This window comes from Thunnus albacares, chromosome 12 (assembly GCF_914725855.1).
Source record: "Thunnus albacares chromosome 12, fThuAlb1.1, whole genome shotgun sequence".
Taxonomy (NCBI): Eukaryota; Metazoa; Chordata; class Actinopteri; order Scombriformes; family Scombridae; genus Thunnus; species Thunnus albacares.
Window position 1 is genome coordinate 17,443,274 of NC_058117.1, and position 16,384 is coordinate 17,459,657.

At 39.7% G+C, this 16,384-nt stretch overlaps 1 protein-coding gene across 5 annotated transcripts in view; it reads right to left on the reverse strand.

The window, feature by feature from the left end:
- Window positions 1-16,384, reverse strand: part of LOC122993718 (adhesion G protein-coupled receptor L2-like) — an 88,160-nt gene that overhangs the window by 22,560 nt on the left and 49,216 nt on the right. For 3 of the 5 annotated variants that reach the window (XM_044368106.1, XM_044368103.1, XM_044368108.1), the window contains exons 6-9: window positions 8,827-9,126; window positions 6,395-6,495; window positions 4,215-4,400; window positions 1,777-1,815 (exon numbers count right to left, since the gene is read on the reverse strand). In XM_044368106.1, coding sequence (XP_044224041.1) covers window positions 1,777-1,815; window positions 4,215-4,400; window positions 6,395-6,495; window positions 8,827-9,126 — 626 coding nt within the window. The remainder of the gene's footprint in view (window positions 1-1,776; window positions 1,816-4,214; window positions 4,401-6,394; window positions 6,496-8,826; window positions 9,127-16,384) is intronic. The other 2 variants (XM_044368107.1, XM_044368104.1) reach the window with 1 other exon arrangement.

A 16,384-nucleotide genomic window follows, 5' to 3' on the forward strand; every position in this document is an offset into this window, starting at 1 on the left:
TCTCGCCTGGATGGAGGTCACTTTACAAATCACAGGGGTGCTACAAGGGGAGCCCCTGTGGCTTGCAGGCTAGAGAAGTTCATTGCTTGGTGAGAGCTAAGCAGACACTAAAACTTGATGAACAATGACAACAACAAGCAATTGTGTGTTCAGAGTGCAAAGTAAATTTTAGAGGCAGCATGCAAATTCAATGGAAAGACACTATTAAATGGCGCTGAGACATGTCAGTGAATCTATTTCATAAAGGTATAGAGACCAGAGGAAAAATAACAGAGAAAACCAGAGTTTCTGGTTCACAAGTTCTAGGTACACAAACACACCAGCACACACAGTTGGTGCATCAGTTGCTAGCGTAGCATCTGTTGCCTGTTCTGTGAGCCTGTACTTAGGCATGGCAGTGGTGCTTTGAGCCAAATGCTCAGCAGGTTTACCATTTTCACTATCTTAGTTTAGTGTGTAAGCATGCTAACATTTGCTAATTAGCACTGAAAACAAAGTTCAGCTGAGGCTGATAAATATATAATTACTTTTGCAGATATTAAGTCATAAAGCAAAGAGTTGGACAAATCAAAAATTTTACTTGATGCTAGAACTTAAAGAAACACCAAAGTTGTTACAATTAATCCTGGGGGGGATTCATTTTCATGGCAATCCGTCCAATAGTTGTTGAGACATTTCACTTATGTCAAGCTCATGGTAGTGCTAGAGAAAAGTCAGTAGGATACCTCGTCTAGGAACCATGAATGTCTGTACAAAATTTTGTTCCAATCTGCCAGGTAGCTGTTGACATATTTCACTTGATAAGTGCAAAGTTTGATGCTTGGGGAAAAGTCAGAGGATCATCAAAGTCAGTAGGTTTCATCCACTGGGGACCATGAATGTCTTTACATCCATCCATCTGACAGTTGTTGAGATATTTAGTCTGGGCCATTCATGGTCATGCCACTAGAATGAATAAAAATAAGTGAGGGGAAATGCATCACCCCTTTCTCACAGTAAAATGAGTCCTCAGGTAAAGACAACCTGAACTGATGGGGAGCCCCCATGAGCCACTGAGAGATATAAAATCTGATCATTTGTTTTATGCCATGCAAGGTATCACATCCTGAGTGCTTATGCCATGGCCTTGTCTCTCAGCAGAACCTACCCGATGAAATAAATTCTGTCACAGCAAAGGAAAAGCAAAATGTCTGGGGAGGAGACCGAAAAATCAGAATGGAGCACAAATGTATTAATGGGCTCAGAAATTAATCCCACAGATAAAACACAACTGCAACGGGAGAGGAGATTTTCTTTTTTTTAGCTAAGGGGACAAGGGAGACTAGAAACTGTACAATGTAAGCAAGTGAAAATTGAGCACACTGCCACTTTGATCACACTTCTGGCTGACAGGGAGGTGCAATTACGGCCGTGGGAAGGCAATTATTCACACAACGTATAAAGAGTAGACAGGAGAGACGGAGAGAGAGAGAAAGAGTGGGGGAGGAAGAAAATGAGGGGAGAGAAAAATGAAAGAAAGATATACAAAGTGATAGCGCAGAGGAGTGAAATAGGACAAAGACGGAGTGATATTGACAGTGGCATCCTCAGATGGACAGCATGACAGGAGAACAGACAGCCGAGTCAGATGAGGAAGCAGCCGTATCTTGTACAAGCACACCAGGCACATACTGTAACAAAACAATCAAGGACATGGAGACAGACAGTGCTGCATGCTGCTGGTCAGGCGGTAGGGATCAGGGTAAAAAAGCAACATGGAAAGCCTAGTTGTTATACCTTCATATATGCCCTGCATGTCTTCTCTCTTTTTTGAAGCTTTTCCACACAACAAGAGAATCAAGCACAAAAGACAAATTGTAGAAAGAGGCGGTAAGAAAAGATCTTAAAAGACAGGAAGCATTAAATCATGCCACTTACCATAAAATTACAGAATTCAGGAAAAGAAAGATAAGGTACAGGTCTATGAACTACAACCTTAAAAGAATGCGACAGCTCTAAATGCTTTTGAGGGGAACAGTATTTGAATTCTGAATATGAATATGGATCGCATAATAGTGAGGGGAAGTGATGAGAAATGCACAGCAGTGTGGAGGAAAAATGCTGAGACTGGATTCTGATGCTCCCCCCATTAGTGGTGCTTTAAAATACATTGAGAAGATAAACAATGTGGGATGAGGTCATTTGTATTTCATGGCATGGAGAGAATAATATAGCACAAGCTCTTTTTAAAACCCTTTGTGGGTCTCTTGGTATTAAATAAGTCGACTTCTTTTCCTAATTGAGTCAAACTGGAGAATATCACTTGCTCTCTCTCTATCTTCTATCTTTCACACACACACACACACACACACACACACATGGGAAAACAAAGAGATAAAAAGTTCTTAACAAGCTTTGGGTTTTAAGCACATCATAAATACCTCAAGCAAAGACACACAGGAAACCAAAATGTTTCTTCAACTGAGTCAAAATTTCTCCCATGGACATCACCACTTACGTGTTGATTTGTGGGAAAGGGCTGCATTAAACCTAAAGGGCCATATTGGTGGTTTTGCAAGTTTTAGCTCTTTAAATATGACCATAATCAATATTTCTATACTAACAATAAATGAAATGACTGTGTGTAATGTGAAATGGGTCTCTTGTAGTGATGAACGCACAGAGAATTATCACCTGACTCTGCAGTTCCTCTCAGTGTTTTAGCCTCTTTCAGCTCATTGTTTTGGTTTTAGGGCCCGCAACTTTACTGTTTTGCTTCACTCTCACCGCTCTCATTAGCATTGTTTGCAACCACAGCAGGCAGCTGTTTTCAGCAAAAAGCTCTGATAAAAAGTTAGTGACTAGCTGGTGAACATAGTGGAGCATTTAGCAGCCAAATGTTTCCCTCAGGAGTTGGTAGAAAGAACTAAAAGGAGAGTAAATATTGGACTTTATTATTAGATTTTTTGGGTGGTCAGAATCATAACTTAAATTAAAGCTGATGTTATTCCATGTTTGCAGGATGTAAAACTGGTAACTATTTAATCAATATTTGTTCTCGAAAGGCCAAAAAACTTTCACACTTTACACTTTTGCTGTCCTTTTTTAAAAGCATGTGGTTTCTTGATTTTCACATTTTCAGTCAGGTTTTAGACACCCATTGGTACCATTTATTTCCAAATGGCATAAAAATCTAGCGGCAGACTCTTGAAACTTGCTCAAGTCATCTGACCCATCACAGATAACATCCTCCCTGCATTAACATGTTGAATTATTGTTGCCATACAGGCTTTTTCAATCAAACTGCAATTAATCTACATTACCGAGCAGAGATAGTGTAACTTTAACAAAAATAAATGCAAACCTGATATTCAGTGCACTGCAAGTTTTCAAAAGATTTTCATATTGTGCAGAAATGAATAGGAACCAATCAGAATAAATCAAAAAATCTAATCAGAAGTTGTGATGTGAGGTGTTTGTGATTTGTGGTTAATAGGATAAAACATGCAAAACCACTGGTATGGTCCTCTAACTTCTGACAAGGTTGCTTGTCATCAGCCAGTCGTGCGTTGTTGTTGTGATGAACAAATCACAGCAACACTATCAGCGATGCAGTGAGAAACCTGTTAGCTCTCATCTGGAAATGCATAATAGCAATGTAGCCGTCTGAACATAAGGGCACAAACAACTGGCGTCATCTTGGTGCAAATCACCTTGTTTACAGAGCAACCGCTGTCTAGAAAGTCTGAATAACAATGTAATTTTTCAAACTGTCACTCATCTCTCCACGGGACTGCTAGCAGCTGAGAGATGTAAGTATATCTTGGGCTTACTTTTTTCTTGCTGAGTGCCTGCAGAAACTCCAGCAGAAAGCAGTTCCACACTTGTCAGCCATGAGGAGTTATTCTTTGGGGCTCATGGCCATTAGCTCCTTAAAGGTGGAACTACCAGGTGAGCCTGTGTTTCCAAAGCCGGTAATTACCAGGGAGCTGTAGAGGAATGAGCTTCCCCTCAGGGCTAGACCTACCTTCTTAGCCCCCTCACCTGAGACTGTGTGTGTCCATGAGTATGTGTGTGCACATGTAAGCAGGTTTGCACATGTGGGCTTGTGTTTGTGTGTATCGGTAGGTGTCCTGCTAATGAATGTCCTGAGTCACGCTGACACCGAGTTGGAGCAAAAGAGGGACAAAGTTTAATGAGAGGTTACAATAGGCCAGGTAGGAATTTCACAGTACCTTGTTGAAGCTGCGTCCAGCTGAGTCCTTCTCACTGGGTCTGAGCTCCTGCAGCTGGGCATCCAGGATGTCCACGAGCTGCTCCATCAGGCGCACTGAGGAACTGACGTCTCCGGCGAACACCGGTCCCTGCGTATGACGTGCCAGCTCATTGGCTAAATTAGCGGCATTTTCGCCACTTCGAATCTAAAAAAAGCAACAAGGAACAAGGAAAACAAAGAGGTGCCAGTGAAGTGTTACTGAAGCAGGCTTGAAATGATGGTTCTGCAATGTGAAGCTGAAATAATAATGTACCTCACATACAGTACACCTCAGAGTCATAAGCCATTACAACACGGCTTGCTCAGAGGGAACAATTCATTGTGCGCAGAATGAATGTAAACAAAGGGATTGCATATGTAATAGGAAATATAATAGCAAAAGAAAACAGGCCACCAGTGTTCCACAATAATGATAAGTTGTCTGTGTTATGTAATATCATCTGTGATCAGTGCCCAGAAGTTATTTTGTGTTCTAATTTTAATTTCAATTCACCCATCCGCCCCCTACCTGCCTTGAATGAACCGTGACCTAATTTCTTACAATATACTAACTTCATGCAATATGTACTACATGCTAATCTTCAATATACTGTTTTTGCAGTAAGTATACAAGAAGTCAATGTACTTTTACATTTGTACTAGCAGAATATGAGCCAATACATGCGCCAATGGAGATTAAATTATTGTTTTTGTTTTTCAAAGATTGTTTTGAAACTGTCTCACTACCATCCTGTATTTATTTTAATGTTTTGCATCCATAAGTAGCTCCTCTATATTGTTCATGTATTGCATTGTGACAAAATTTCAACATCCGTTCTGACTTTTTGAGTCAACATGTGCATATAGTATGGAACTAGGACACAGCTCATTTCCTACATTTCCCAGAATGCCTGTTTACAACACTCATCAACCCTTGGTGTTTTTCCAGTCAACAGAAAAAAGCCTCTCTTTCTTAAGGCCCCAACGCACTGAGAGTGATAACTGACGCGCCTCATTTAATGCGTGTCAATTTATGCTCCAATGGTGCCTTGCAACACAACAGAACCAACGCAGCTTTGTCCTGTTGTTCTTTGTATTTACTGCCGCATTAGTTGGATGTAATGAATGAATGAAAAGGAGAAATGCAGAGGACGAAAAAGAAACTGAGAGCGTCTGTTTCCACAGTAAATCATCTGTTGACTGTTTGATGGTTATTTATTTGTGCTTTAGAATGTAACCGCTGTGAAACAATGAGAAAATAACATTTTGTTTCTCTCATTCAGCGGCTTTGTTCTTTGCTACCGCTCCCTCTCCTTGCTCAACCACCGCCACACTGTCTCTCTCTCTCTCTCTCTTGCTTGTGCTCTAAGCTCGCTCACACTATCTCTCTCTCTTCTTCAGCTGCAGAAAAAACAGCCCTGGTCACTGACGCTCCAAAATTGAAACAAGGTCTGAGTAGGCACGTCAAGGCAGTTTGGCGCACCTCATACCACTTTTGGTGCGGGTTCGGCCATTTAAAACAATAGGTGTACTTCAAAACGTGTTTGTCAGACACTCTCAGTGCATTTGGGCCCTTAGAATGCAATATGTTTTGTGTTTGTACTGCATTATAGCCTGCTCAGGCTGCTGAGACTCTTATCTGTGCATCTATGTTCGATTTCTACCTGCATGACTTTTGAAGATCAAAGCAGACAAGTCACTGAAGAAAGAAGCTCTGGCTCTTTGATTCTGAGTAACTGACTGCAGCGGTTGGCATTTACTCCTGATGTTTTAGATAGCTTATTTTTTTCCTGCTACCAAACTATATTGTAGCTACCCTTGAAATAAGCTTAAAGGATAGGTTCAGGTTTTTTCAAGTCCTGTTCCAAGAATATAGCTTCAGAGCCAGTATGGAGAGTAGGGATTGTTACAACAACCAAAACCCATTTCCACATGAATATGAGCTTGCTAGTAGTCTATTAAGACAGACTTGAAAAACCGGAACCTGACCTTTAAGTATTTTCACGTTACGTAACTTCCGCTCGTCATATGCCAGAAGAAGAAGTTAAACAAGCAAGCAAGCAAAGCACAAGTCAAAAATTGCCACTAGATGTTTGGCTTTAGCAGTGTAATATGTTTTTTTTCTGCTATATTTTGTAATAGACACATTCCCATTTTTACCTTTTGTGCCACTTGAGTCACCCAGTGGGACGTGCAGTTGCTGAGGTCTGGCCCTTTGGAGCACCAGGTCCCTGCCACAGTGCAGAGGAAGGAGGCGATGCCTGCAGTACCACAGAATAAACACAACAGTTGGAGGGTGGCCAAAACCTTGCTCAGATACTGTTTCTCATGCTGATCTTTCATTCATCCCGACTCTCTGCTGCAGGAAACTAAGTGTTCGGCAGGAACAGCCATTTCCAAACAATGTCAAAGCCTGCCAGCTTTGTACAGCATACAAGAACAAAAAAAATGAACATGTAGAAGGGATACTAAAAGACTATCAGGTTGCTACACAGCTTGGACAAAACTGTCAGAAAAAACAATAGACTCTGGGTTGTTATTGCCTGTAAACAGACACATTTGAGAATTGTAAACATTTCATATTCTCTCATTGTATGCATGTCTAAATAAAATACAAGATTACGCCTAATGAATGCCGCTTCACTGACAACAGCGACAACACTCGAAATCCAAGTCTCTTTCCCTTTTCACCCCAACAGTCAAAACATTGTCTCTACCTTGCTTTCATCCTCCAATAGCCCGTCTTTATATTTTGACACTTCTGTCAGTCTCTGTGATAGGGTGTTAAGGTAACTTCTGTGAGGTTCCCGTGTGAGTATCATTGTCAACTGAACTGGTATAACGACCATCAGCACAATGCTCATCCTCACTGCTGCTTTTGATACCTGACTTCCCACACCTCCAGAAGTTGTTTTTTTTTTTTTAGCTATGATGAGTCACTGTGATTTACTGATACCATCTGAATATACCTGTTCAACCAATTTCCCAGGTAATAGAAAAATGTTGGAGGTGATAATGGTAATAGGTAATAATGTAATAATGTTTGGACTCCCCAAATATTGTCCATTATTTTCATTGGTTGTTCCTTTGTTTTGTGAGTGGGAAATAAGCAACAGCATTTTTTTTTCTCCTCATGAACTCTCATTGCAAGAAGAAACAGACATACAATAACAATGTATATTATGCCATTATGTTTAAGAAAAAAAAAAGTCTTGTTACCTATTTATCGGGAATGTGAGAGGCCCTAATCATGCTTGATTTACCCGAAAGCCGAAATGTCACAAACTCAGTACATGCAGAAGAAGCTAAGATGAAAATAGCATATTAACATCTAAATAAGCACAAATAAAGTAAGAGGGCCATTTTAATATGTTCTGTCAGAATCTTTGAAGCATTTGTTCCTGTTCATTTGGATGATGCAAGTGTGATTTTGAGACTTTCTTTAGCACACTTGTTAATGGAAACAGTAATGACTAATCAAGATGATTAAAAGTTGTTGTTGAACTTGAACACACGAATGGTAATGCAATCTAATACTTTAGCTTTGCAACCTAACAGTACTTTTGGGAAGTTTGAATAGCCCTGTTTTTGTTGACACTTTGTCAGAAAATGTTAAACTTTGGCAATTTTTGAACTGCAGTTTGTGGTCTTTTTGTACTGGATTGTATCAGGTTATAAGTTGGGCTATTGTATTGAATTTCATTAGATTTACAGATGTTTTCTATTTTTGCCAACTTAGACTAAGCTAAAGTTTTGTTACTGTGAAGTTGCTGTAATTAAGCCTTTAAAGGAACACTTTGACATGTTGGAAAAAAAAAAGTTATCACTTTCTTGTTGAGTTAGATGAAAAGCCTGACACATTAAGTACGGAGCTAAAGCTAGAAGGCTATTAGCCTAGCATATCATAAAGATTAGAAGCAAGGGTAAACAACTAGGGTGGCTGTGTCCAAAGTAAAAAAATATGCCAGTACCTCTGAAGTTCACTAATTAACATGTTGTAGGGTTTTTTTAATATCATTTTGCCATTGTTGACATTGTTGATTTTGACATTTCTGTTTATGTACTGATTAAACAAGATATAACATGTGTCCATGCTAGCTGTTTTACCCTCTTTCCTGTCTTTATGTTGAGCTAAGCTAATCGCCCTCTAGCTCTAACTCCATGCTTCGTGCACAGACATGACAGCAGTATCAATTATCTCATTGAAATTTGGTAAAGAGGGCAAATAAGCAATTTTCCCTAAATGTCAAACATTTCCTTTAGCAACAACCACCTGGAGTCATCATGTTTTCAAGGTTTCAGTTGTATCTTCTGCTGTGCATTGTACTGGGATTATTAAAATGAGAATAATGATGTAAAAACGATCACTCCTTCTACTATCGCAAATCATATCACAATTGCAAAATCAGTCAAAATAAACACAATTAGATATTTTTTTCAAAGTCGTGAAGCTCTCAGCGCTAGCATTCTTTTCCCACTAGTGGGCGGTAAAAGGTATAAATAAATCTAGATGACTTTATAGAATAAAGTGTACAAGTAATGAAAAATTTGGGTTCCAATAAGTTATAAATCACACCATAAGGTAGGCTTACCTCTGGTTCCTTTGGGGCAGGGCCTCTCCACAGTGGTTCCAGTGTGGGTCTGGGGCCAGTCGATGGCTCTCCTCCTCGTCGCCTCACAGAAGCGTCGGGGTGTCGGCGGCAGCTCAGGGACTGTGGGCTCCACTGTACCTGAGCCACGGGTGTCCTCAAACGGATCTCTCCCATCCCTAGGGTCTGCTCCTGCTGCAGTGGTGTCACCCTGCCCCTTCACAGTGGACACTGCGGTGGTAGTAATGAGTGTGGCAGTCTTGGGCACGGATGATGAGACGGAGAAATCTTCAATAGTTGGCACTGGAGCGAGAGAAAGAGTGAAGCTGTTAGAGCTCGAGTCAGTAAATGTCCTTGCCTTGAACTCCTGTCGTTTCTAGCAGCGGGAAAACTTCAACTATTGTGAGTCCTACTGCTGGAGTTATTGCTGGAAATAAAAACTCTGTGTAGCTTTCACTCGCAACTCCACTTCTTTTTGGGTCCTTCACGGAGCAAAATCAAGGCAATACTATCTATCACTTAAACTCATAAATAAGACAAACTGGTGACAGACTGGTGGAGGGGCATCCATTAACATAGCAGTAAAATCTTCCCAACAGAGTCAGTACCTTGAGCTGATTAAATGTCAAAAATAAAGACAAAGCCTGCCTGCCTGCATTTTACTTTTTTCTGCCTGGTTCATCTCTCTCACTTGGATAAAAGCTGGTGTGCGGAAGCAGAACTGCACTGCTCCAAGCAAAAACCATACATCAGCAATAATGCGATTCCACTGTATTCAGTCCACGCCTGGCCCTGCGAAGCAAATCTATGTGTGAATGTGCACATGCACGTGTGCAAGTGCGCTCATGTTTGCTCCATTGCTCAGGTGTGTTTCTGCTTAAAATCACTGCCTGCGCACAGATGGATATCTGCTGCGGAGAGCCTGGAGATAACTAGGAAATGAGAGCAGAAATAGAAAATCTATCAATTTTATACAGTATGAATAGCCAATATGAATAAAACACAAAACACAGTGCATGTTTGTGTGTAGGTGCATGTGTGTCTACATGGATATACAAGGAGACCTCTCTCCTGCATGAATGATCATACATTTTACCCACAACAACCTGATTGTATTTTGAGATAAAAGCAGCCCCACAATGAGGTCTGCCGTCCCTATAGTGTTCTCTTCAGGTTCCCTGGGTGCTTCTGGGAAAATGCAATATCATGCTATCTGACACTCCGTCATCAGACACATATCTCCATTTCCTGAGAGAGAATGGTGACAAGGCCCACATTTCACGTTTCACACTAATCAGCCAGTCAGGGGGAATCTTTTTTCATTCCAGCGAAATATCTGAGTTTATTACAAAGCTGATATCTGGTGATGTGGTCAGGAGGCCACAGCAGGGAGAGAATAGTGGTCCTGTGAAGCTCACTATAAAAAATTTAAAAAACACCAGCCCACCCTACAGTGAGGTTGAATTGTGACATTTTACTCAGTGACCTTTTCCCCTGGCAGGCGCCCTGGCTAATTACTTTACACTCATTCAGTCATTGTGTGTCTGTCACCCACACATTCACAGGTTGGCCTGGCTGACATGGCTGCAAAAGTAACAGCTGACATGTGTGGTTAGCATGATGAGTAGATGATCACGAAGCACTCGGTTAGCACCCTCAGCTATGAAGGTATACACTATTACTCTGAGGAAATGAGGTAAGAAAAGGGCTGTGCAAAAATAGCTAAAAAAAAAAGACAAGAAAATCGAAGAAAAGGACGTGAGATTATTAGAAACGTCATTCTTAGTAGAAAACAGGATCACCATAGAGAGTAGTCTTCCTTTTGTATCTTCCCTTCCATAGACTTTCTACGTTTTTAAGGATATTTAAAGTACACTGAAATAAAATTTATTAAAAAATTGCTTTTATTTTTTCATAAATGGACAAATAACTCTGAGCAGGCTATATTATAATAGTATAACAATGCTACGTTTAAAACAAAAAAACAAGAACAGTTTCAAATATAATATGTATTGCCTGTGAAGATTTTTATTGACTCAGGAAAAGTGAGATGATTCATAGGCTGACTCGGTTGATTCAATATGAGCGTATAATGCAATACCAGGGCAAGTGTAATTGGGTTTCAGAATATTAAACCTCTCCATACCTGAGCAAACTTCATCTTTTCCAAGGCCTGATATAAGCCCTAATATGCATCTGCCTGTAACAGCATGCTTGCATCACCTGATTAACCTGCTCCTGAGACCAGACTGCTCCAACTCAGGAGTCCAAAGCACCTGCCTTTCACATTTTAGCACATATGGTAACAAGAAATATTCAGTTTGGTCTTGACATTTCTTTTTAACGTATCTTTGTCATTTTGGTAAATATAAATTGTTTTTAATAGCATATGTCATCCTTAGTGATTCAATCAGTTTAGAGATGCTGCAAACAACTGAGAGTATAAAGTGCGAGGTGAAGAGTATGGTATAAATGTCAGGAAATTGTGTAAAATGTCCGCTAAGGTGACGTCTTCGACTAGTTTTGTTATGACCTGTAATCCAAACCGCAAAATATTCAATTTATCATCATAGAAGGCTAAGAAAAAACACAAATATTCACATTTGGAACCAGAATTTTTGTCATTTTTGCCTAAAATTTTGTGTTGTTCAACTAATCAATTTATCTGCTAATCATTTCATCTCTTCTACCTGCTTCAAATGCATGTAATTCTTGGGATTTCCATGTTTATTTTTGTTGACAAATACATCCATTTCCAAATGATTATCTAGCCTAAAATACCATTTGTTGACATCATTAATTAACATCAAATTACGGCTGAAATGTTTAGTTGATAATTCAATTAGTTAATTGATAGAAAATTAAGCATCAACTATTTTGATAATCATTGAATTGTTTAAGTCATTTTTCAAACAAATATACCAAATAATCTCTCACTCCACGTTGTTTGAATGTGAGGATTCTTCTGTTTTATACCACTGTAAATTTAGTATCTTTGGGTTTTTTGGCTGTTTAAAAAAATAACCAAATACATCACCCTGGGTTTTCTGGAATATTGTGCTTGGCAGTTTTCAATATATTCTGACATTTTATAAACCAAAGGATTAATCAATAAATCAAGAAATCATTCAGTAGATTAACTGTAAATTTAATTAAATGAAAATAATCACTAGTTGTGGTCCTTCATCACACACAAAATCCTATGAAAATGAGAGTTTAGGAACATTAAGACAACCGCTTCTAGTCTAGTTTACAAAAAGGCACCAAATTAGCCTTTTTCCTGAATTAAAATAATTTCTCAGTTGTTTAAGGCCACAAGACACTTGGCCTCTCATGTTCAGTCTTACAGGCAGAATCACAAAATCGTATCACTTTAATTAGGAGGGGCACTCAGATGTTGACTGAGTGATTTTATAAATCAAAGACAAGATACAGTCTTTGTGGATGTTTACAGACAGCATGTCGTGGGTTTCATATCAGAGTTTGCTTGTGAATAACATAAGAAACATCAAATATACAACACATCTATTCAATACTACATCAAGTAATGGGCTTGTCAGATGTCGATGCATTTGTGGGCTTATTTTGATGTCTCTGCACCAAGCGCGCTACAATTTTCTTTTGATTGCGAAGAGCAAATTCCCCTCCAGTAAGAGCCCTGTGTCCTCTGATAGCACTCAACCAAGAGAGGACTGCACCAATTAGCTACCATTTCTCTCAAGAGGCAATGAAGTCACTCTTTATGGGCAATCTGACACCAAAGGCATACTGTTGCCATATGCTGAATAATACCTCTTGTAAATAATGTAAGAGTTGGAGATTGAACACTTGAAAATGGCTGTCATCAGACTCTAAACAGAGTGTGTAAATTAAAACAGAGCTAAAAGGAAGGAAAATCATTATGCAAGATCATCAATCAAGACATTGGAGATGAAGCAGTATTAGTTTTTTCACTTTATAGGCCCCCAGAGTCATTTACGTATCTGCTCGGAAGATGAAAAAAAAATATTAAACCATTATCAGATGATCAGAGGCCTCCATATTCTGTTTGTCCTTGCTTTTGTAGCTCACACCACTGCACTAAAAAAACATTTTATCTCAAATTACACACACATAGTCAGAGCAGTCAAGACTATCTACCTGTCCATACAGACATCATAATAAATGCATCATAAACTGCCTAATACCCAGTATTAAGAAAAGCAATGGCAACTTGCAGACAAATCAAGCTGTTTTAAATTTTGGAGATTAATCACTTACAAGGCTAATCCTCTCAGTACAATAACAAATAGACCCATATTGTTGAAAGGGAATATTAAATAAACAGAACCCAGTTAAAAAAAATCATCACTTAGCAGCAATCCGCTTAGGATATGGAAATACAGCAGCTGTGGCACTGTTTTTACATTTTTTCACACATTGTGAACATGACCAAATTCAAGAACATGAACAGAGCACAGTAGAAGTACGGTGCGGTAAATATATGGCTACAGCCAGCAGTTGGTTAGCTTAGCTTAGTACAAAGACAAAAACAGGCGGAAACAGCTAGCCTAGCTTTGTATAAAGATGAAAAAATGTTTTATGTTTGTTTAATCCATACAATCCTGGAGTCTGTGCTGTCTGCAACTGCTCAGAGCCAAGAAATAGTCCATCATAAAACACTGTATTGTTGTTTCTCATACAGATTTAATAAACAAGATGCTATAGCCAGCTGTTTCTCTCGCTAAACTAAGCTAACAACCTCCTGGCTGTAGCTTCACATTTACTGTACAGACATGATAGTGGTATACCTCTCCACCAGAAAGCAATTACCCGTTCAAAAAATGTTTAATTTTATGCTTTAACTAATCAAGTAGGCATGTTACAACTCTGATAATGTCCAACCGCAATGAGTTAGACATGTGCGCGTCTATATACATCCATGTGTCTTTATTCGTTGAGCAGCTTGACTCGATAACAAGACTGTCTCAGAGGATAGGAACAGTGTAAGAGCTACAGTTGGTCTCTTTGCTGCTTTACCTGGAGCCAGTGCTGGTAATTAATGACAGAGAAACAAATCCCACAAGACATGAATTTTACATTAGGCTGTTTATATACACTCATGCTGTTCTGCTTCATTCAAGCCAACGTGACGGGAGCACACGGCTTGGCATGAAAGGTAAGGGGCCACAAGAAATTCATGTGCAGTTTCTTATCCAACACACGAGGAATATATCATTATTTCTGCAGATGAAAAGACACAGGTCATTGAGAAATTGTTGTGAAGTTCACTGCATTATTGACACTTGTTCTTTAAAGAGCAGTAAACAGAAAAAGCTCCGCTCTGGACATATCCTTTGCATGCGTGGGGTAATTTATGAGGCTTGAAACTGAATACTGTGGAGCAGCAGACATAGCACAGTCACAACTAGACAGTCTGACTCAGAGGAGAGGTGGCAAAGAGGCTCACAATAAAGACACACACACGCAGAGAGGAAGATATATGTGCAGACAGAAATACTCTCCAAAAGTCTCTGTCGTCTACGCCCTATAATGTCCACTTAAACGATTTTCTGCAATAATCTTGCTGGCATTGAGCAATGGCAACAAGCAGAACAATTAGAGCTTTTCCAAATCTCTTGACTCCCTTACTTCAGCCTCTATTTCTGTTAGTGAACTTCATGCTTCAGAGGGTGGAACACAGGCTTAGTGCATGATACATCTATAAATGTCCTCCATCTAAAAGGCTCACCTGGAGGCGTCATTCAGGAATACAAAAGCAAACCAAAGTGGAGCGAGGTGCACAGCTGGTTTTAGCCACAAAATGGCTGAGCAAAAACATGAGCTTTGCGATGATAGATATGTGTGGCATGCAAGATATGAAATAGTGGTTTTGCTTGACATTTCAATTCGGCGCAGAGCCCACTTGTGCTCGCCGCTACCAGATTACTCCAAGTGGCTAAGCCTTTCAGACAAAGCCATTCATTTTATGCCTCTCGTCTTTAGGCCTCAGATCAATGCTACCTCAAAGACAAATTAATTTTCTCCTTTCTCTCCTTGTTAGTTTGAAATGCTCTCTGTATTCATGTGACTGAAATTCATTGGATTGAAATCAGTTAACGTCTTTGCACATCACAGAGAATACATTACCGGCGTCCCTCTAAGTTTTGTAACAGCCGGCACTTTGGTGTGCTTTTTTATTGACATGCACCTCTTCTGAGATCTCTGAGGAGTACGCCTTCTCAGAGTATCGATCATTGCTGTTTTGTGTTCACAGTGCATTAGCCGAGCATAGACATTTTCTTTAAATGCGCGTGAATTGTTTGGAACAATAAGCAGAAACATCAATACGGGCGAATGATCTTAGCTAATCACTTCAACTAGGACCAGAATTAAGAAACCTGCAGTCTTACACCAACAAAAGGTAAAGGAAATATCGACAAAGTTGCTGAGGTCAATTATTTTCTGCTTTGATCACTTTGCTAAAACTGCCTAATATAAACCTCTAATCCTGCTGGCACTTCAGCGTCTCTCTAGGATGAGCATTACAGCCAAGGTTGATGCTTCTGACAGCAAAGGACACACACGCTCTCATTGTGTTACATGCGTTCTACAAAAAGAAGGAGAGAAATACACTGGGTTTGGTGTTCGAGGTAACTTCACTCTGTTGTCGATGAATCTTAATGGGCACAATTAATTTTCTTTACGCCTCAAGTGCCCCTCAGTTTCAGAGAGAGAGAGAGAGATACAGAGAGAGAGAGACAGAGAGAGAGAGAGAGAGAGAGAGAGAGAGAGAGAGAGAGAGAGACATTATTTCAGCACCATTAGATTACCCTGCATAATAGGTTGTTTAATTCAACACCATATCATAGGCAGTAATAAATCCTAATAGCTACACAGTAAAGAAGTTAAAGGTGTAGATCTGAAAAAAAACCTAATAAACAAGAACCAATTATTTTCAAGTGCCATTCACAAACCTGGCACTACTACTGTTGCTGCTGGCCGTGGCATCTCAAGATGCCTCCTCTCTCCTCTTGAGCTAAGAACATTTCAAAATGATGCCATAAAACACACACTTAATGACCCACAGTGACAAGTTCTGCTGCAAAGACAAATTTCTGATTGGATCCCAATAACAGAATTGTGGCAGGAAACTGGTGTTTACAATAATGAGTGAAATCAACAACTATGTTCTGTTGGGTTCCTTGATTAAATGCACTGTTGCTGCAGCAAGTGGTAACTCCAAGCCTATGTGGCATTTATGTTTACCGAGGCATTACAGTAGCTGAGAGAGCATATTAAACCCTTCATTGAAAATGCTCTGTGATGGCCACTTTCCTCCTCTCCCTGAGCCTCTTTTGAGACATGGAGGGTAATTATGATAATTCAGTTGTTAATTACATTTACATACATCAGGAACGTGAACAGTCAAGCAGGCAGTTTGCATGCATGGAGAACTCATTAAAGTTTGAGTATTTTTCATATCTCCTCTAACATACTCTTAATTGAGGCTTTGGTTGTTCAGCAAAACAGACACAAACTTTGAGCCGCTTGGGTGTCGAGTTATCATGCTGGGGAGATT